Below are 23,069 nucleotides of genomic sequence, written 5' to 3' on the forward strand. Positions count from 1 at the left end.
TGAACTTTCACAGTGAATCAGGACTTTCAAACGGTGAAGCTATTGCTTTTGAAGTTTTGTTATTCATTTTACACGAAGGATTGGACCCTCTGTAACCAAACTGAAAGGTTTCTCCTGAGGTAAAGCTACAAATATTATCTCTGCAGGTCTGACAGCAACTGTGGAGAGAGAATAGAGATAATGTTTCTAGTCTGGATGACCCTTCGCCAATCTCTGACAAAGGGTTATCCAGACTCGAAATGTTGGCTCTGTTCTTTCTCCACAGATGCTGCCAGACCGGCTGAGATTTTCCAGCATTTTTCTGTTTTTGTTTCAGATTCCAGCATCCACAGTGTTTTGCATTTATGTAAATATTATCTGTGCTTTTTTCCCCCCGAACAAAACAGCACCTGTGATTCTCAGAATTGTAAGGAAATCACCAGCAAAGTCCCTCCAAAGTAGAGAGAAAATAAGGGGCAAAAAGGCAATTAAATCTCTTTGTTTTATACTTGGGAATTTTTCATGAAGATTCACTTTCTGTCTTTGCATCCATATTGTAAACACACCATTCCGGCATGATAAACATTTAACTCCCGTTGAGAATAATTTGATCTGAACATGTGAGAGGAGTTTCAAACCACCCACACCAAGCCTGAAGCATTTTAGTGTTTTTATTATTTTTATTATTATTTTCTGGAAGATGATTCAATTTTCCCAAAAGCTCTGGAAGAAGTTTGTTTTTGAGAATAGAGCGACCACTCCACTCCCCCACTCTAAAGGCCCACCAGCAGGGCAGTGTAGAATTCTGGGTGTTGGACTGCAAATACAGTCAATCCTCCTGAGTGTCACATGGTGAAAATAAAGACCCGGCAATCGCAGGTCTACAAAGCTGTCATGATCTCACACTCGTAACAATCCATGGAATTAGCCAGACATCACCGGGAAGATTAACCTCCTCTCACCTCAGTTCACAACCTAACATGAAAATATCCAGAATGTTTTGATGATATTGACAGTTTCCAGAGAGCTGCAACATTACACCTGCCGGAGACTGCAAATCTGTCAATTAATCCACCATGTAAATGCAGCATCCAACTATGAGACAAATTAAAAGTCAAACTAGACAAAATGGAGAAAACGATATATTTAGAAGGATTCACAAACACACTGATTAATGCAGTTCAATTACATGTGTCATAAGTTCATAAGATATAGGAGCAGAATCAGACCACTTGGCCCATCGAGTCTGCTTCGCCATTCGATCATGGCTGATATGCTCCTCATCCCTATTTTCCTGTCTTCTCCCCATAATCCACTACCAATTAAAAATCTGCCTAACTCCTCCTTAACTTTACTCACTGTCCCAGCACTTTGGGGTAGCGACTTCCACAGATTCACAACCCTTTGGGAGAAGTAGTTTCTCCTCAACTCTGTTTTCAATTTGCTATCCTTTATCTGAAGACTGTGACCTCTTCTCCTAGAATGCTCCACAAGAGGAAGCATCTGCTCCACGTCTACTTTATCCATACCTTTTATCATCCTGTATACCTCAAATTGATCTCCCCTCATTCTTCTAAATTGCAGAGTATCGGCCTAAATTGTTCAATCTCTCTTCATACGACAAACTCCTCGTCTCTGGAACCAATCTAGTGAACTTCCTCTGAACTGCCTCCAATGCCACTACATCCTTCCTCAAATAAGGGAACCAAAACTGTGCACAATACTCCAGGTGCGGCCTCACTAATGCCTTGGTTGGTTGCAACAATACTTCCTTACCTTTATATTCTATTCCTTTAGCTATAAATGCCAATGTTCTTTTTGCTTTCTTTAATATCTGCTGTTCCTGCATGTTAGTTTTCTGTGACTCATGAACGAGGGCCCCCAGATCCCTCTGCACCACAGCACCCCGAAGTCTCTCCCCATTTAGATAATAAGTCGCCTTCCCATTTTTCTGACCAAAATGCATGGAAAAGATTATTGAAAATATGCCTTGAATCACAACATCTAAACACAGATTTCAAATGTTGTCCTTACAAATTATCCACATTAGCCGAGCTAAATCCAAAATTTGGAAGTACAATTTTTTTCTCTAATTTGATGGTAAGCATGGTAACTAATCAGTACAAACATGTGGTGAATTCCCAAGAGCTTACTACATTTCTTTTCCTTTTTGGATTGTAAAAGACAGCAATCAAAGGATGGCCTGATCAACTTCAGCATGAACACGAGCACGTGAGACCATTCTGGCCTTCTTGGGCTGAGCCAGACATCTCCCACGGAATCATTTTCAAAGATATGCAAGTCATCATACCAGGAAAATGTTGTGACTTTATATTCTTTTACCGCTTCATCACTCACAAAAGGGCCGAGATTGATGAGAAGACTTATAAAGGAGACAGCTTATTGGCTGGATATGAACAATGACAATGAAGTTGTTGTCAAGAGATGTGAGTCATCTCAAGAGCGCATGCCAAGTCAGCACAAAGAACCACATGAAGTTCCTACCCATCCTCAGTCAAAATCACATCTGACCTCTTTCATGTTCTTGTCATTGACTTCATTGTCAGTGTTGACTACTTCACCAAGGATCCATCTCCAGGATTTCATTCCCTCCTTTCAATGTTCCTGTGCCCTGGATCACCATGTGCCTTCAAGCTTTGCCTTCCACGCAATCTGTCGGATATCCAGCTGTACAATTGCTCACTAAATTGAGCACAACTGTTGTGTACACTCTAAGTGCTATTTTCAGATTATCAGCTGATATTAGTACTGAACAAATCAGATCCCAGGGTGAAACCAACTCAATAAATCCTTATTTTTAATCTTTCTTTAGATATGTGGAAGGTGGCGACCGAACTATCTTTAAACTTGGAGCCTCTCCCACTGCTCCTCACTCTTGACTTCACTAATCAGGACCTTTTTTCTTCCAGATTCCTGTTCTTTATTCCCTTGACTTTGTAATCTTCCTGAAACTTTCTTCCGTCCCATTCCCTGGTTCCTGGGACCTTTCTGTTCTTTCGTTTTGGGCTTGTTCTTTTTAGCCTCCCTTCGTCACCTTTCAAACAATTCATGTGAAAAGCTCTTTGCTTCCAGATGACCTTCTTCCAACTGATTCAAACTGCTTTATGGACCCTTGGTTGATAAGCAACAGTAGTTTTTTAGGGTTATAAAAACCTCATTACAAACAGTTTAGTTAAGTATAAAACCCATAGACTTACAAGCAACTTTAAAAAATCTAACCAAAACCCAAGTGTTTTCTTAGCACCCAAATACAGAAAAACAAATTAATCTTACCTAAAGCTATAGATTATTCCTATAAGCATAAAACAAATATAAATTACTTAAAACTATCTTTAATAGTGTGCTTAGAAAGATTATTACAGATAACAATCCACAATTTGGGCAGAACGATGGCACAGTGGTTAGCACTGCTGCCTCACTACCTGGGTTCAACTGCTGCCTCACAACCTGGGTTCGATTCCCGGCTTGGGTCGCTGTCTATGTGGAGTCTGCACGTTCTCCCCATGTCTGCGTGGGTTTCCTCCGGGTGCTCCGGTTTCCTCCAACAGGGGGATGTGTGGGTTAGGTACATTGGCCATGATAAATTGCCCCTTAGTGTCCTGGAATGTGTAAATTAGAGGGATTAGCGGGGTAAATATGTGGGGTTACAGAGATAGGGCCTGAGTGGGATGTTGTCGGCGCAGACTCAATGAGCCGAATGGTTTCCTGCTGCACTGTAGAGATTCTATGGTTTCTAATTTATTGAAAAACCATTTTCAAGTTTGAAAAGTGGAACATCGATCACACCACTTTTTTCCTCATTACTCAAGCTCTAATGGCCCAGCTGAGCAAAAGATTCACATGATGAAATCCCTAATTTTCAAATGTTGACAGACCAAGTAAGATCTACATATTGCAATGTTACATCTGAAAGCAACAACTTTAACTACAACTATTCTGTCACTGACAGAGCTCATATTCAACAGACCAGTGTATACCAATCAATCTATTCTCACCCACTTTACTTCCTCATAAACTAGAGCAACTTATAAAACTGCAAGAGAAGTGACCAATATGCAAAATTTCACGTTGTTTATCCCACAGAAGATACATGTCAACCAGCCGATGTGACAAGTACCAAGGTCCTATGAAGTCATTACACACAAATGTGCAATGGGTAAGTCATAACTGAGGATAAATCAGAGGCATTCCATCTCCTCAACCACCATACAAACTTGCTGCATTCTGGGATAAGATTCCAAATGCATCAGGGAATAACATCCAAGAATGACAATCACATAGATCACGGTGAGCAAACCTCCAGACAAGGTCACCATCACGGTCTGTATGTATCAGTAGATTAACTCTACACTTTAGAGACTCTTAGATTCACCAATCCTATACACTTATGTAATGGTAACTAAACAGGACGATGCATTGTAAATAGTTGTATCTCTTTAGAATGGGGGAGAAGGATCTTTAAAAAGAAAGGGGGATGTTGCAATATGCCTTTAAGGGATATCAGCATGGCGTCACTAGAAGGAGAGTATGTTATGTCTTGTAATCCAGTCTTAGTTTCACTTTGGCCTGAGAGCAGAACACAGCAGACACCGCTCTGCTGCTGATGTTGTCAAGTTTTCTCCCTGGACCAGGGAGCGGCGCGGGCTAATTGTTCTTTGTTTCTCGTTTCAAGGCTTCATTCCATGATCATCTTGCTAGTGCCAGTACAGAGCGAGACTGCGGATAGTTGGGAACCTGTCTCGGGGGCAGGGAATTCAGATGGTGTTCGTAAAGCAGAAGTGGAAATGAATAGAGTTGGGAAGCATTTTCTGATCAGGGCCAGTGTGATCTCCTGGACTCGTTTCGATCGCCACAGGGGGTCGGAGAGGAATTTCCCAGATTTTTTTTTCCCCATATTGGCCCTGGGGTTTTCACTCTGGGTTTTCGCCTCTCCCTGGAGATCACATGGTCTGGAATGGGGGGGTGGGGGTGAGTTAATAGGTTGTGATGAACAAAGCATCGTAGCTGTGAGGGACAGCTCGGTGGATAGGATATTAGGATGTAGATAGGCTGGAAAATTGGGCGGGGATCCTGGATTCAGGATTCAATCCTGGACCGGGGCGCGGCGCGGGCTTGGAGGGCCGAAGGGCCTGTTCCTGTGCTGTATTGTTCTTTGTTCTTTGTATTAATCTTCTTGTGTGTCTAGGCACCATTGTATCATTTTATGACAGGCAGAGGCTGGGAATCCTGTGGCGAGTAACTCACCTCCTGACTCTCCAAAGCCTGCCCACCATCTACAAGGCACAAGTCAGAAGTGTAATAGAATAATCTCCACACGCCTGGATAGGTGCAGCTCCAACAACACTCAAGGAGCTTGATACCACCCAGGACAAAGCAGCCCACTTGATTGACACCCATCCACAAACATCCACTCCCTCCACACCAATGCACAGTGATAACAGTATGTGCCATCTACAAGATGCACTGTAACAACTCACGCAGGTTCCTTCAACAGCACCTTCAAAATCCGTGACCTCTACCATCTAGAAGGACAAGGGCAGTAGATACCTGGGAACAACGCCACCTGGAGATTCACCTCCATCTCTCACCATCCCGACTTGGAAATACATCACTATTCCTTCACTGAGTCACAGAAAGCAGTTGAGGCCAAAACGTTGAGTGATTTCAAGCAGAAATTAGATATAGCTTTTGGGGCTAAAGGGATCAAGGGATATGGGGGAGAAGGGGGATCAGAATATTGAATTTGATGATCAGCATAATCAAAATGAATGGCTGAGTAGGCTCGAAGGGCCGAATGGCCTACTCCTGCTTCTATTTTCTATGGTTCTATAGGTCAAAATCCTGGAATCCCTTCCTAACAGTTAGGGCATGTTAGTAGGGTGGTGAAAAAGGCATATGGGACGTTTGACTTTATCAATAAAGGCATCGATTACAAAAGCAGGGAAGTCATGTTGGAGTTGTATCGAACTTTGGTGAGGCCACAGCTGGAGTACCGTGTGCAGTTCTGGTCGTCACATTATAGGAAGGATGTGTTTGCACTGGAGGGGGTGCAGAGGAGATTCACCAGGACACTGCCTGGGTTGGAACATAGAACATAGAACAGTACAGCACAGAACAGGCCCTTCGGCCCACGATGTTGTGCCGAGCTTTATCTGAAACCAAGATCAAGCTATCCCACTCCCTATCATCCTGGTGTGCTCCATGTGCCTATCCAATAACCGCTTAAATGTTTCTAAAGTGTCTGACTCCACTATCACTGCAGGCAGTCCATTCCACACCCCAACCACTCTCTGCGTAAAGAACCTACCTCTGATATCCGTCCTGTATCTCCCACCATGAACCCTATAGTTATGCCCCCTTGTAATAGCTCCATCCACCCGAGGAAATAGTCTTTGAACGTTCACTCTATCTATCCCCTTCATCATTTTATACACAAAGTTATGTTTGTGTATAAAAGGAACATTTAAGTTATGAAGAGAGGTTGGGTAGGCTTGGATTGTTTTTGTTGGAGCAGAGAAGACTGAGAGGCGACCTGATCGAGGTGTGCATGAGGGACATGGACAGAGTGGATAAGGAGCAGTTGTTCCCCTTAGATGAAGGGTCAGTCACAAGGGGTCATAAGTTCAAGTTGAAGGGCAAGAAGTTCAGGGTGATGTGAGGAAAACCTTTCTCCCCAGAGGGTGGTTACGGTCTGGAATGCGTTGCCTGGGAAGGTGGTAGAGGTGGGTTGCCTCGCATCCTTTAAAAAGTACCTGGGTGAACACTCGGCACATCATAACATTCAGGGTTGTGGGTCAAGCACTGGGAAATGGGATTAGGTGGGAGTTCAGGTGTTTCTTGCATGTGGGTGCAGAAGACTTGATGGGCCAAAGGGCCTCTTCTATAACACCACTGTGGATGTACCTGCACCACATGAACTGCAGTGGTTCAAGTAGTCAGCTCACCCACCAGCTTCTGAAGAGCAATTAGGGATGGGCAGTGAATGCTGGCCCTGCATCCTGTTAACAATTTTTTAAAGAGGTGTTTGAAGATGTTCAGTGGTGGTGAAAGTATATAAATATAAACGGTATAAATGCAAAACTCTCTCCGATATACTTCAAAGATCCCCGTTCCCAATTCTGACAGAGCGGTTTTTCCCAACGTCCTGGCTAATATTTATACCGTAACCAATGTCATGATCTCATTGTTATTCCCGGATGCTTATTGGTGCAAAATGTCTGTGTCCTTTCAAACATTATAAACTGCATTTAAAATGTACGTAATTGGCATGAAAGTGCTTTGGGACATGCTCGGGCTGTGAAAGGTGCTAGACAAATGCAATTTCTTTCTCCCTCTTCAGGGAGTGGAGTTAGTTCTTTAATCAGCCAGTGTGAACTCAGTGCTAACGCTCTGGAATGCCTCGATGTATGTAAACAAATACATTTGACACTGAATTGAATCTGGCGGAAATTTCCTGTGTTATTAACAGCGGACAGGACATTTGTTTATTGGTGTCATCTTTCAAATCAAATCTCCTTAAAGCCATCAGCTTACATGATCAAGTTTCTTGGAATATGCGTAACCTTAACCAGTAACCCTACTGATGCCGATTTTGCTAGTGCTTTGGCCAGGTGGAGTCAGTCAGTATCAGAGAGGAGCACCCACGTTACAGTTATAATTTGTAAAATGGATTGCTCTTGTGTTGCATGATTTACGGTAAATGTAGTTTGCATGAACCCCAATAAAGTTCTTTTAGGCCAGATGACCTTAAAAAACCAGATTCAGGGCTCTGCGAGGTGACATTCTTGATAGTGTCACAAGTGGGCTTACATTAACACTGCAATGAAGTGACTGTGAAACCCTCCTCGTCGCCACACTCCAACGCCTGTTCGGGTAACACTGAGGGAGAATTTAGCATGGCCAATGCATATTAACCAGCACATCTTTCAGACTGGAGATACATTTCGAGATAGGTTTCAGGATTGTTTGCTAAATAACCATTACTGGGTTCTTTTAAGTTTAAATTTATTTATTAGTGTCACAAGTATGCACCTAACCAGCACGTCTTTCAGACGTTGGGAAGAAACTGGAGCACCCGGAGGAAACCCACGCAGACACGGGGAGAACATGCAGACTCCACACAGACAATGACCCGAGCCGGGAATCAAACCCGGGTCCCTGGCGCTGTGAGGCAGCAGTGCTAACCACTGTGCCACCGTGCCGCTTCTTTGGTGCCCAGCTCACTGCCAGGAGGATGTTTGGCAACCACCTAATGCCCGTCTTTCACTGGCCTGTCCGGGCAGTAACCAATGGAATGTGTGTGGTGATGCCAATGAAGCTTCATTATCATCCCTACCACCTCGCAGCAGTTTTCTCTCCTCCTCTCCTGAGACTGCTGACTCATATTTGGAGATCATTCCTCAACTCTTGGCCATCTCGCCCAATTTGTTTTGAGCCTAAACGGGAAGGCCCCTATGCTTACTGATTCTGCTGTCCCCAAACCACACTTGCCAGCATCGCATAGTCCCAACGAGCAATAAGGATCAGGAGAACCAGGCTCCCTCACTCTCCATCTCAGACCATTCATATCCAGAAACACATTCTCTGCAGACAAATACACGTTCAAGACTTATACTTTTTTTAGGCTGCGGGAGGGGGGTTGGGGAGATCAGATATCGGTGGTAGGAGCGGGGGGGGGGGGGGGGCGGTGCCTGGGGATGTCAGACATTGGGAGTGTGGGAGGAGTCCGAGGTCAGGTCAGGGGGGAACGTGGGTGGGGTTAGGATCGGGCCTGCGTGGTGGGGGATCATGTCGTGTGTGCGTGGGCAGGCAGTCAGGCCGGGGATGTCAGGTCGGGGTGAGAGCCTAGCCTATGGGGGTAGGGGAGGGATGAGGAGTCCCAGGTGGTGGGGAGAATCCCATGGGCGAGGGGGGGGAGGAGGGGGGTGGGGGGGCCAGGAGGGTTGGGAATACTAGGTGGGGCGGGGGGGGGGGGGGGGGCGGTGGTTAGCCAGGGGGCTGGGGAGTCCTCTCTGGGGCGTCGGGGGTGTGGGTACAGTCCTGAGGGAAGCCACAGGGGGATAGGTGGAGGAGAGAGTCTGGGCCTTTATAATCATTACCCAGACTTCAGAAGAAGTTTGAATTCTTCTCACGCTTTTCTGAGTAACTATTTGTGTAACTCTGGGGGAACCATGTCAGAACCATCCAAAGGGACAGATTTCCCCATCCTGCCCGCCACGGGAATTGTAGCGAGTGCGGGGAGGGGGTGGGGGGGGGAGGGGGGGTTGGGGTGGGGGTGGGGGGGGGGGATGGGGGGTGGAGGGGGGGGCGGGCGGACCATGTAAAAGTCCATTGACCTCGTGTGGGATGTTCCTGTTTTGGGGCAAGTGCAGCGTGAAACTCCCACCCAAAGTTTGTGATGTAAATTGCATTTTCAGATTTGCATTTACAGAGCAGGAAAACTGTTCTGGGGAAGTTCATGGTTATGGGCAATTGCCATGCTGTGAAGTTGTGGGAGGAATTCCCCAGGCCATCTTTGGGGACCCAGCCCCACCCCAGCTTGGGAAATACACCCCCACCCACCCCCACAGTGGGGAAATGGAATAATCACTTCACAAACAACAAGGTCCCACAAAGTGCTCCCAGATAAAGGTCCAGTTAATCAGTTTGTGCTCGAGGGATAAATGTTGACCCTTCCAGACAATCTGATTGGCACTTCCTTCTTGTGCTGCGCTTCTAGGGCAACACGGTGGCACAGTGGTTGGCACTGCTGCCTCACAGCGCCAGGGACCCGGGTTCAATTCCCAGCTTGGGTCACTGTCTGTGCGGAGTTTGCACTTTCTCCCTGTGTCTGTGTGAGTTTCCTCCAGGTGCTCCGGTTCCTCCTACAGTCCGAAAGACTCGGCACTTGGATCATAGAATCATAGAAACCCTACAGTGCAGAAGGAGGCCATTCGGCCCATCGAGTCTGCACCGACCACAATCCCACCCAGGCCCTACCCCCACATATTTACCCACTAATCCCTCTAACCTATGCATCCCACGACTCTAAGGGGCAATTTTTTTTTTTAACCTGGCCAATCAACCTAACCCGCACATCTTTGGACTTTGGATGGAAGTTAACAATTGGTATTAATCTGATTAGTAATAAAAAGAATTGTCCGGAGCCATAGAATATTTACAGTGCAGAAGGAGGCCATTCAGCCCATCGAATCTGCACCAACCCTCCCAGGCTCCATACCCTACACATTTACCCACTAATCCCCCCAACCTACACATCTTGGGACACTAAGGGCTTGATTTTACCATCGCATTTTGCCCGTTTTCAGGCGTGAAAACGCGGTAAAGTCGGGTGTGAGGCGAGTAGCACGATCCGGCCCGCCTCCGTGCCGTTTCCCCCTTTATCAAGGCCCAAAAATGGCCGCGATAGGGGCTGTGCCCGAAATGGGCGCAACGGCCATTTAAATGTATTTGCATGCATCTAAATTGACTCAATGGGCTGCACACCCAACTTTACCAGCACTTCCCCCTTTACCACGGTGTTCGCCCATCCAGAATCAGCACAAAACAGACATGCTCCATATAAGACCAATTCAAGTACTCCAACAGTGAGGGTTAGTGAGGAGGTAAATGCCTAGTGTCCAATGGCTCTCTGCTCGAGATCAGTTGTGGGGGGGGAAGCTGGGTCCACTGTCACTCTGTCTGTGATCGGCAGGGGGGGGGAAGCTGGGTCCACTGTCACTCTGTCTGTGATCAGTGGAGGGGGGGGGGGAAGCTGGGTCCACTGTCACTCTGTCTGTGATCAGTGGAGGGGGAAGGGGGTCCACTGTCACTCTGTCTGTGATCGGCAGGGGTGGGTAAGCTGGGTCCACTGTCACTCTGTCTGTGATCGGCAGGGGGGGGAAGCTGGGTCCACTGTCACTCTGTCTGTGATCGGCAGGGGTGGGTAAGCTGGGTCCACTGTCACTCTGTCTGTGATCGGCAGGGGGGGGAAGCTGGGTCCACTGTCACTCTGTCTGTGATCAGCAGGGGGGGGAAGCTGGGTCCACTGTCACTCTGTCTGTGATCGGCAGGGGGGGGAAGCTGAGTCCACTGTCACTCTGTCTGTGATCAGTGAGGGGGAAGGGGGTCCACTGTCACTCTGTCTGTGATCAGCAGGGGGGGAAGCTGGGTCCACTGTCACTCTGTCTGTGATCGGCAGGGGGGGGAAGCTGGGTCCACTGTCACTCTGTCTGTGATCGGCAGGGGTGGGTAAGCTGGGTCCACTGTCACTCTGTCTGTGATCGGCAGGGGTGGGTAAGCTGGGTCCACTGTCACTCTGTCTGTGATCGGCAGGGGGGGGAAGCTGGGTCCACTGTCACTCTGTCTGTGATCGGCAGGGGGGGGAAGCTGGGTCCACTGTCACTCTGTCTGTGATCAGTGGAGGGGGAAGGGGGTCCACTGTCACTCTGTCTGTGATCGACGGTGGCGGGGTGAAGCTGGGTCCACTGTCACTCTGCTTGAAATTGGTGCGGGGAGGGAGGGGCCCGTGATCAGTCTGGGTGGTGGAGGGGGTGGGAGGATACGGGGTCAGTAATGTGGGGATGGGGAAATGTCTGTGGGGGCCAGGGGGCTTCATTATCCAGCCCGGGAGGGATGTGGCAGGGGAGCAGTATTCTATCATTGGTTTCTGCACATGCGCAGTCGGAGGCGCCGATCGGAGCTGCAGGGTTTCGGGCGCATTAAGCCCCGCCCGCAGGTTTGTGCAGCGCGATTCGGAATCACTGACATTTTTTCAGGCAGAGTGCCTATGGGGACACCTGAGAACGGGTCTAAAAGTCAGATCTGAAACACTCCCAGTTCCAAGTCCGCCCAGCCCTTAGAATCAAAATGGTAAGATAGGGCCCTCAGGGTCAATTTAACATGGCCAATCCACCTAAACTGCACATTGTTTGGAGTTGGGAGAAAAAAGGAGTACCTGAAGGAAACCCACGCAGACACGGGGAGAATGTGCAGACACCACACAGTCACCTGAGGCTGGAATTGAGCACGGGTGAGGCAGCAATGCTAATCACTGTGCCACCATGCCACCCACACTCAGACTCTATCAGATATACGATATTCAGGGCACCACATCTCAGGAAGGGGATATTGAAGCTGTGGCAGCTCAGGTTCTCCAAGTTATTATTGCCAGGACTTAGAGGGTTCAATTATGAGGACAGTTTGTGCAAAGCTGCTCTTTATGAGAATTGCGGGGTGGTCTGGCTAGGGTTTTTATAGATTAGGGTGGAAATGATTTCCTCCAGTGAGGTAATTAAAGGACAAAGATGACATTGAGGGCGATTCTCCAACTTTGCCGATCCCAGAGACTAGAAATCGGTTTCGTGCCTGGTGCCTTCCTAACGGGATGAACCAGATTGCACCCAGAAAAAGCACGAGTCCAATTAGCATAGTTAACGCAGCATTTAAACATGCATAGCCCATTCGAATCACAGCGCACTGAAGTCTCCAACCTTTGGGCATGGCGTGAGAATGGAGGGAATCACTATTGGTCGCCACTAGCGACCCGGCGTGATGGTCATGCCAGAGGGGGCTCGGAGGCCATTGAAGCCCCTGGGTGGTCAGGGGCTTGGCAGGGTGGTGGGCACTACCAGACACCATGGCACTGCCAGTCATGTTCAAGCGGCAGTGGTAGTAGCAGTCGAAGCAGCCCCAGCTCTAACAGTAGCAGAGACTTGCACCAGCAGTAGTAGTGAGAGTCAAAGTAGATGCCGGAGTCGAGGGTCACACATCGGGTCGAAAACATAGAGTTATTGCAAATACAGATAAGGATCGTAAGTCATCAAAACCCAGTATCAAAGATTTAAAAGGATTTGGTGCTAAGAGTCTGAGTGGGAGCTATGACAGGTGGGGGGGAAGGGGGGGGTGGCTATACAGAGGTCCTGTAAGGGGTCAGGCAGATGGGATCCATCGGGATGGTCCTGACGTCAGTGACCCATGTCGGGGAGGGGGAATGGGGGAACATGCTGCCGATGTGGGGGGGGGGGGGGTCCCAAATCCCGTGGGGGAAAGGAGGGGGTCTCCCAGTGCACTGTGAGATCATGGAGGCCTTGTAATATGGCACCCGGGCACTCTGAATCGGACTCACCGGCATGCTTAGGCCCCGCCCTCTCCAGTACCAGTGTGATACTGCCAACTCACCAAAAGTGACCTTTTTAAAATTCATTTATGGGACATGGGCATTGCTGGTTGGCCAGTATTCATTGCCCATCTCTAGTTGCCTAGGGGCAGCTGAGAATCAACCACATTGCTGTGGCTTTGGAGTCACATGTAGACCAGACCAGGTAAGGATGGCAGATTTCCTTTCCTAAAGGGCATTAGTGAATCAGATGGGTTTTTCCAACAGTCAACAATGGTTTCATGGCTATCAGTAGATTCTTAATTCCAGATATTTTTTATTGAATTCAAATTCCACCATCTGCTGTGTTGGGATTCAAACCCGGGTCCCCAGAACATTAGCCGAGTTTCTAGATTAGTAGTCTGGCGATAATACCACGAGGCCAATGCCTCACCACTGAGTGTGGGACGATCGCCATGTGGAGAGACCAGTGCATTATTCTCATTGTTAGTGTTTTTTGCTCCCCCACAGGAAGAGAACAGTCTTGCCTGGTGATTGTCGAGCGGTGTTCATTCATCCATTGTCGTAGCGTCTGCATGGTTTCCCCAATGTACCATGCCTCGGGACATCCTTTCCTGCAGCGTATCAGGTAGACAATGTTGGCCGAGTTGCAAGAGTAGGTACCCTGTACCTGGTAGATGGTGTTCTCACGTGAGATGACGACATCCGTGTCGATGATCCGGCATGTCTTGCAGAGGTTGCTGTGGCAGGGTTGTGTGGTGTCGTGGTCACTGTTCTCCTGAAGGCTGGGTAGTTTGCTGCGGACAATGGTCTGTTTGAGGTTGCGTGGTTGTTTGAAGGCTACGACAACGGATGAATGAACACCGCTCGACAATCACCAGGCAAGACTGTTCTCTTCCTGTGGGGGAGCACTTCAGCAGTCACGGGCATTCAGCCTTGGATCTTCAGGTAAGCGTTCTCCAAGGCAGCCTTCACGACACACGACAGCGCAGAGTCGCTGAGCAGAAACTGATAGCGAAGTTCCGCACACATGAGGACGGCCTAAACCGGGATGTTGGATTTATGTCACATTATCAGTAACCCCCACAGCTTGCCTCCTGGACTTGCGGGCTGCTCTGTCTGGAGACAATACACATCTCTTCAACCTGTGTTTAATGCTCCCTCCACCCACATTATCTGTACCTTTAAGACCTGGCTGGTTGTAGGGATTCGCATTCTAATCAGTATTCTGTAACTTGATTTCTGTGATTCTGTGCACTGTTTGAGAGCACATTTCCACTCCATCTGCCGAAGGAGCAGCGCTCTGAAAGCTTATGGTATTTGCCACCAAACAAACCTGTTGGACTTTAACCTGTTGTTGTGAGACTTCTTGCTGATTTTTTTTTCACCCAGAGGGTGGTGGCGGTCTGGATCTCACTGCCTGAAAGGCTACTGGAGGCAGAAACCCACAACTCATTTATAAAAGGAGTCTGGATATGTACACGAGGTGCTTGCGGGGCCACAGACTGCAAAGTGGGATTAAGCTGGGGAGCTTGCAATTTCCCAGCCGGAACTGACACGACAGGCCGAGTGGCCTTTTTCCACACTGTAAACTTCCGAGGATTTGACACAAGTCGCCTGTCATCAGCAGAGAAAGGTAAAAGGAATCCAAAACCTCATCTCACAACTGAGGCGGGAGGGAAGACAACTAACATGCAGCACCCCCCACCACCCCCCCCACCCAACAACCTTCACAGAACCAGGCCATGGTACCTCATTGTAGCCAGTTACTATGACGACAGCAGGTTCATCGAAGAGGACAAATTAAAGTTTTTTTTTCTGCTGGAGCCAGAGTCCTGAGTGACAGTGAAACCAGGACATTCATAAACAAGTGGGTTAAGGCGGACCATGAGGAACTTGGTGCTAATGAAATTTTTAACCTGGTACTCCTGCAGGGCAGCACAACCTGCATCCGCATGTGAGTGCGAGGTACAATAAAAACAAGGCTTATGCTGGCATGCCATGATTCCAACATTGACAGATTTCAGTTGCGACCAAGGGCTTGTAGGGGTACTTCAGACATTCAGATATAGCCCAGTGTTTATATAAAATGTGGTATGACCTGCTCTGCAAATTTGATTTCATTTGATTTATTATTGCCACACGTATTGGGATACAGTGAAAAGTATTTTTTTAAGTTTATTTATTAGTGTCGCAAGTAGGTTTACATTAACACTGCAATGAAGTTACTGTGAAAATCTCCTAGTCGCCACACTCCTGCACCTGTTCGGATATGGAGATGCCGGCGTTGGACTGGGGTGAACACAGTACGAGTTTTAACAACTCTTACCCTGTTCGGATACACAGAGGGAGAATTTAGAATGGCCAATGCACCTAACCAGCACGTCTTTTGGACTGTGGGAGGAAACCGGAGCACCCGGAGGAAACCCACGCAGACACGGGGAGAACGTTAAAAACTCCATACAGACTGCGACCCAAGCTAGGAATCAAACCCGGGTCCCTGGCACTGAGGCAGCAGTGCTAACCACTGTGCCGTTTCTTGTCAGCCAAAAGACAAAGCAGACCATTCATAGAGCACATAGGGGAGAAGGAAAGGGGAGGGTGCAGAATATGCTGTTGCAGTTACAGATAGGGTGTAGAGAAAGATCAGCTTAACATAAAGTAGGTCCATTTAAAAGTCTGATGGCAGCAGAGAAGAAGCTGTTCTTGAGTTGGTGATCTCAGACTTTTGTATCTTTTTTCTGATGGAAGAAGGTGGAAGACAACCTGTCCGGGGTGCTTGGGGTCCTTGGTTACGCTGGCTGCTTTTCCGAGGCAGTGGGAAGTGTAGACAGAGTCAATGGATGGGAGGCTGGTTTGAGTGTTCGACTGGGCTACGTTCACAACCCCTTTGTAGTTTCTTGCGGTCTTGGTCAGAGCAGGTGCCATGCTAAGCTGTAATGTCTTGGGAAGTTTGAAAGGAAAAAAAACTTGCCTTGTAAAAAAAAAAGCCATCTTAGCGTGAGCAAGAGACAAAATCACAGAACAACCAAGTTTTCATCCGACATCTATGTTCCTTTATTACAAACATTGAAAATATTTTTTCTGAGTACCTGCAGCACAGGTTGACCGGAATGCCATTATATATAATTGTCACTCTGGAGCCTAAAATCCTTTTGCCTTTTTTTAAAAACTTTTTTTTTTAAAAAAAAAGGTTATTTAAAAATTCCATTTATAACTTAAAACTTCTCATTCCTTTCAGCTGGGTAGAAACGTTTGGTATCCAAATCTATCGAGACATCTAGTCAGTTTGCTCCTCTACACAGCAGGAGTTTTTACAATGAGGAAGTTCGAATACCATCCAGGAATGGTATCGGATAGAACATGAGATGAATACTGCATCATTAAATTGATAAAAATTACTGTCCTGTTCATATACAATAGCTTTCTAAAAAAAAAAGCTCTATTTTAAAAAATATATACCCAAGTTGAGATGTTCTTAAGATTAATTACAAAATTAGGAAAATAGAACAGTGTTCTGACTACAGATATATTGCTTCCCTTCCAAAGTCTTTTTTTTTTGCATATCGAAATTAATTAGCAACCTAGTAATTTATAATCTACTTACAATAATTTATACATTTGTAGCTGAAGAACTATTTTTTTTCTCTTTCCCCAGTTGCGATTCACAGCTCATCGCAATAAATATTAAAAAGTAGTCACAATTTTTTATCCTCTGTAAGGCTTTGATAAATAATAGGTTTCTATACAACAAAAATAGCGTTTTTTGTGTGTGTTCTTTCGTTTCGCTGCATCGTTTTGGTTGCAGCTCGTACCTTACACTAAACAGTCTGCCATTCTTCATTGCAAGAGGTGGCAATAAGGAGAGAATAAGTAATTGGGGGAGGAAAAGGGGGGCATTGAGAGGGTGAGGAAGGCAGAGAGAGAGAGAGAGAGAGAGTTGTCTGCTTTCCTGGTTTGTGAGTAATGTTCAGTTTGTGATTGGAGGTACTTCTGTCGAGAAGGTAAACAGAAAGAGATGACTGGTCTTCAAGGAGCCCAGGCCCTGGTGGGTCCTGTTGCCCTCATTAATACTTCAAAACAACTATCCATCTTCACCCGTTCAATGAGATCTGACAGGAATATCCCATTCATCACTTGTGTGTCTTTTTGCACCTTGGAATAACAGTCCCCAAGTGGATGATATGAAGTTCCTTGATCAGTTAATCCTCCTTCTTCCCTCCCTCCATTTCCTTCACTGCATCCGGTCAGGTTGCAGTGGCTGAGGAGGATACTGTACAAAGGCGGCCGTGGCAGCACCAGCAGGGCTCCCGCCCACCAGAGGCTGCTGAAGGGTGGAATAGCCAAATCCCAGGTAGCTGGCGGCGGGAGAGGCAGCGTATGGGTACTGATCGTAGGTGGCGTACTGAGCATAGGTGGCAGAAGTAGTATAGTCAATGAAAGGGGAGGTCACCGACTGTAGCTGTGTTGGAAGGACAACTCCGGGCTGCACAATGGCCTGTGGGTATAGGTACTGCGCAGTCAGCCTGCAAAAAACAGAGGGGAACACATTAGGAAACATCCCTACGAGGCAACAGGACAACAGACAAAAAGAAATAGGATTCCCATCACACCTTTCACAACTTCGGTCTGTCACCAATTGCATTCAAAGTATCTCATTGGCTGGAAAGTGTAGTTGCTGTTTAGGAAATGCAGCAGCAAACACATACACAGCAAGATCCCACAAACAGCAGTGTGACCGGGAGCAATCTGGATATTTTGAGGGATCAATATTGATCAGGACGCACTGGTGAAGAGTCCCCATCTTCCCGCTTCAGAATAATATCCATAGAATCCTTACAGTGGAGGAGGAGGCCATTCAGCCCATCGAGTCTGCACCAACAACAATCCCATCCAGGCCCTATCCCCATAACCCCACATAATCCCCCTGACACTAAGGGGCAATTTATCATGGCCAATCAACCTAACCCGCACATCTTTGGACTGTGGGAGGAAACCAGAGCACCTGGAGGAAACCCACGCAGACACGGGGAGAATGTGCAGACTCCACACAGACAGTGACCCGAGACCGGAATCGAACCTGGGTCCCTGGCGCTGTTGCAGTGGGATCTTTTCTATCTAGCTGAGTGGGCAGACAGGGTTTAGGATGAACGCCACGTCCAACTCTACCAGCCTAGAATTTGTGCTCAAGTCTCTGGAATGGGGCTCGGACCCATGGCCTTCAGAGTCAGAGGAGAGACAAAAACCACAGGGGACATCCGGGGAAAGGAAATTAGGATAGGCTTTCAAGGATGGCAAGTGTCAATTGCTTGCCATCCCGACAGTTGGCACTTCACATGCAGCCACCAACTCTCAAACTCCCACTGCCATTTAACACACTTGAACATTGATTGGCAGTTAGGCCATGGCAGCAAGTCTCGCCCATGAGAGCTGTCGGCCAATCAGGTTGGCTGACAGCTCTTCCACCTGGCCAGGCGCAGCACTGTAGTGGGCAGAAGTGGCACTGCAACGCTCTGCCTGCAAGTAAGGTCCCGGGACCTTTGAAAAGGTAAATCCTGGGGCAGGAGTGAAGCCATCGTAAATGGGTGGGGTTACGGGAAGGAAGAGGGCCTGGGTAAGATGCTCTGTCAGAGAGTCGGTGCAGTCTCGATGGGCTGAATGGCCTCTTTCTGCACTGTAGGGATTCTATGAGATTCTATTCTATGATGATGAGATCCAACAAACAGCAATAATATTCTAGCGATGTTGGGAGAAGGATAAACATTAAGTAGCATCATAGAATCTTTCACATCCACCCGAGAGGGTGCAATTTAATATTTAATCTGAAAGACAGCATCGCAGATAGTGCGGCATTCCCTCAGTGTTGCCTTGCAGTGTCAGCCTAGGCTCAGGCCAAAGTGGGCCTTTCAGCTCGAAAGACAGAAGACCCCCATAGTGAGTCATTGTGGGGGGGAGGAGGTGGGGGTTGGGGTTATTAGGTCAGCTTGAGGAGGGAGATGAGGAGATTGAGAGGAGGAAAGAGATTGGCAGTGAGAGGGAGGAGAGTGGGAGAGCGCACAGGGTGAGGGAATGATTGGGAGGGCAGGAGATCAGGAGGACATTGGCAACAGACACCAGGGCTGTTGGAGAGCTGGGACAGACTTTACAATCAGATTCACATTCGTCAAAAACCTCCCTTTCCATTGGCGGCTGGGCCTTCAGCGATTATTTTCAAATACACCGGTTAGGCCGCAGGGTTACCGGGTTATCCTAAACACGGCCAAACTTCCTTCCATTGAAGTGCTCTTGTGAAGGAACTCAGAGGGGCAAAACAATCCCCCCCCCTCAAAGTAATTCTGGTGCTCGGGGCCTGCTGAAAGATTGTTAGTTACTGCCCGGGCCAAGTGGGCAATGTATTCACAGAACATGTTTCTCGGTGATGGGCAGCTTGCCCATTTACAAAACTGCCCTAAGATCGAATCAGACGAGCTTTGGCTTTTGATGCAGGTGTTGGAAATCCCCATAAAGTCCTGACCAAGAATTAGCCATTTGCCCAATCAATCCCAGTCCATCAGTTCGGGGCACCTCTCTCTCTCACGTGTATTTATAATGCCCGATTGTCGCACTCATACCCTTGCCCGCCTCAAACTTACACACCCCACAGTTCAGAGTGAGCAAAGGTCACAGAGAGAGCTACAATAAGGTAGTGCCAATACTGCAACAGGTACTCACTTTGAACATGGCCCCCCTCTCCCTCTCCTTTTGGGAAGGGGACTGCAGAATTAACAACAATACATTCCCACTCATGGGCACCACAGGGCAAAGAGCACCCACTGTCGAGAGCACCCAGTGCCCAGAGAAAACTTTGTACTTTCATGGTAGTACGGTGGCACAGTGGTTAGCACTGCTTCCTCACAGCGTCAGGGACCTGGATTTGATTCTGGCTTTGGGCGACTATCTGTGTGGAGTCTGCACGTTCTCCCTGTGTCTGCGTGGGTTTCCACCGGGTGCTCCGATTTCCTCCCACACCCAAGATGTGCAGGTTAGGTTGATTGGCCATGCAAAATTGCCCCCGAGTGTCGCAAGGTGTGTAGGTTAGGGGGATTAGTGGGGTAAATCCATCGACTTCAGGAAGCATAGTGGAGAATATGCTCCTGTCTACATCAATGGGGACGAAGTAGAAATGGTCGAGAGTTTCAAGTTTCTAGTGCCCAGATCACCAACAACCTGTCCTAGTGCCTCCACGCTGATGCTATAGTTGGGAAAGCCCACCAACGCCTTTGCTTTCTCAGGAGTCTAAGGAAATTCGGCATGTCCGCTATGACTCTCACCAATTTTTACAGATGCACCATAGAAAGCATTCTTTCTGGTTGTATCACAGCTTGGTATGGCTTCTGCTCTGCCCAAGATCGCAAGAAACTACAGACGGGTTATGAACGTAACCCAATCCATCACGCAAACCAGCCTCCCATCCATTGACTCTGTCTACACTTCCGGCTGCCTCGGCAAAGCAGCCAGCATAATCAAGGACCCCACGCAGCCAGAACATTCTCTCTTCCACCTTCTTCCGTCAGGAAAAAGATACAAAAGTCTGAGGTCATGTACCAAACGACTCAAGAACGGCTTCTTCCCTGTTGTCTGAATGGACTTACTCATTAAGTTGATCTTTCTCCACACCCTAGCTATGACTGTAACACTACATTCTGCACTCTCTCCTTTCCTTTTCTATGAACGGTATGCCTTGCCTGTATAGGGTGCAAGAAACAATACTTTTCACTGTAATACATGTGACAATGATAAATCAAATCAAAACCAAACCCGCTACCACCAGCCTAAAAATTGAGAAAAGACCTTTAAATGGTCATTAAATGGCTACTGTGGGACCTTAATAGGCAAATTAGTGGGGTTCCAACCCTCACCCACCCCCGTCAACCCTCCACTCCTCCCCCCCAACACCCCTCAACCCCCCCTGCACCCCCCCATCAACCCTCCACTCCTCCCCCCCAACCCAACACCCCTCAACCCCTCACTCCCCCCCCCCCCCCCCCCCCCCCCAAGGCCCTGACTGCCCAAGCATGAAATTGGGTCAGGATTTGAATGGGTGGGTACCTGGGGGATTCTGTCCATTCAATCTTATGCTGCCCACTCACCTCAGAACCCACCTTGCTGGGGGGAGGGGGGAGTAAAACTCTGCGAAAAGTTTACTCATTTTCCCAAAAATGACGACCCTCCAGCTGGGTAGATGTTAACTGGAACGTCACTTACACCGGGCCTGTGCACTTTCATTCTAGGGAAATCTCTTCAAGCACAAAAAGCTGGTCTCATTGAGTGACCCGACTCCAGTTCAATTCTCTCTCTGCTGAAGCCCAGCTAACTGTCGCTTGCACCTGCTGTTAATCACTTGGCAATTCCTTCCACAATTCCTTTCCACTCTGGTGAAATAATTCACTCAACTTCCTTTTTCGTAGGCCTCAACTTCCTCATCCCCCCGCCCTCTGTACTCTAGTATATATAAAGTATTCTAGGTGGAGGGGATTTTACAGCGAGACTGGAAATTCTCGCTTGAGGACAGCAGACATTTCCGTTGTCCACCCCTCGCCCGCTCCGATTCCATGGTGGGTGAGGCGGTAGAATTCCAGCGTTTAACTTGCACGGAATCGAATGTCACTTGTAGACAATTCAGACTCCTCCTATCTGCAGGCGATAGCACTGCAATGGAGCAACAGGCGAATCAGTCAGTTTAAAGCCTATTTAATTGTGTCACAAGTAGGCTTACATTAACACTGCAATGAAGTTACTGTGAAAATCTCCTCGTCGCCACGCTCCGGCGCCTGTTCGGGTACACTGAGGGAGAATTTAGCATGGCCAATACACCTAACCAGCACATCTTTCAGACTGTGGGAGGAAACCGGAGCACCCGGAGGAAATCCACGCAGACACAGGGAGAACGTGCAGACTCCGCACAGTGACCCAAGCTGGGAATCGAACCTGGGTCACCGTGAGGCAGCAGTATTAGCCACTGTGCCACCGAGCCGCCTAAGGGGAACATGGGATGGACAATAAATGCTGGTCTATAAAAGCGATGCTTACGTCCTGTAAAATGAATTTTTAAAAAGTTCAACGACTAAATGTATGATGCACCTGCTGCCACCATGCCGGCGGCAGAGAGAGTGAACGATTGAGGTGGGGGATGAGGTGCCAGTTAAAAAGGCTGTTTCGTTCTGGATGTTGAGGTGACTATTGCTGGCAAGTCCAGTATTGGCTGCCCTGAATTACCTTCAATGTCTTGGTCAATCCCAGGATGTGGCTAGTGAGGGATTCAGTGCTGATAACATGGTGGAATGTCAAGGGGAGATGGTCAATGGAGCCTGGCACTTGTGTGGAGCAAACTTTACTTGCCAGTTATCAGCCCAAACTTGGATGTTGTTCAGGTCTTGCTGCTTATGGACACAAGCTACTTCAGAATCTGAAATGGTGCTGAACATTGTTCAGTCATCAATAAACATCCACACTTCAGATCTTATCATGGAAGGAAGGACCATCCCAGGACTGTCTGGCCTAGGACACTGCCCCGAGGAACACCTGCGGTGATATCTTGGAACTGAAATCATAGGCCGGAACTCTATCACCTTGCCCGCCCAGAATCGGAGCAGGCGAGGAGGGTCTGACAATGGAAACCTCCGTTGACCTCGGGCAGGAATTTCTGGTTTCGAGCGGGGCTGTAAAATCTCACCCATAGAGTTATAGAGATTTCCAGCATGGAAACAGGCCCTTCAGCCCAACTCGAGATAGAGATATCCAGCACGGAAACAGGCCCTTCGGCCCAACTTGTCCATGTCGAACAGGTTTCCTAAACTGAACTAGTCCCATTTGCCTGTGTTTGGCCCAAATCCCTCTCAACCTTTCCCATCCATGTACCTGTCCAAACGTCTGTTAAATGCTGCAATTGTACCTGCTTCTACCTCCTCCTCTGGCAGTTCATTCCTTACACACA

The 23,069-nt window shown here is 47.9% G+C and overlaps 2 protein-coding genes across 2 annotated transcripts in view; both read right to left on the minus strand.

Moving 5' to 3' along the window:
- The window catches only part of gcnt7 (glucosaminyl (N-acetyl) transferase family member 7), a 420,025-nt gene that overhangs the window by 46,932 nt on the left and 350,024 nt on the right, over positions 1-23,069 (minus strand). The gene's annotated exons all lie outside the window — the stretch shown is intronic.
- Positions 16,267-23,069, minus strand: part of LOC144508416 (RNA-binding protein 38-like) — a 63,657-nt gene continuing 56,854 nt past the window's right edge. Inside the window, exon 4 of the mRNA XM_078236303.1 lies at positions 16,267-17,622. Coding sequence (XP_078092429.1) covers positions 17,331-17,622 — 292 coding nt within the window. The 3' untranslated portion in view covers positions 16,267-17,330. The remainder of the gene's footprint in view (positions 17,623-23,069) is intronic.

This window comes from Mustelus asterias, chromosome 20 (assembly GCF_964213995.1).
Source record: "Mustelus asterias chromosome 20, sMusAst1.hap1.1, whole genome shotgun sequence".
Classification (NCBI taxonomy): Eukaryota; Metazoa; Chordata; class Chondrichthyes; order Carcharhiniformes; family Triakidae; genus Mustelus; species Mustelus asterias.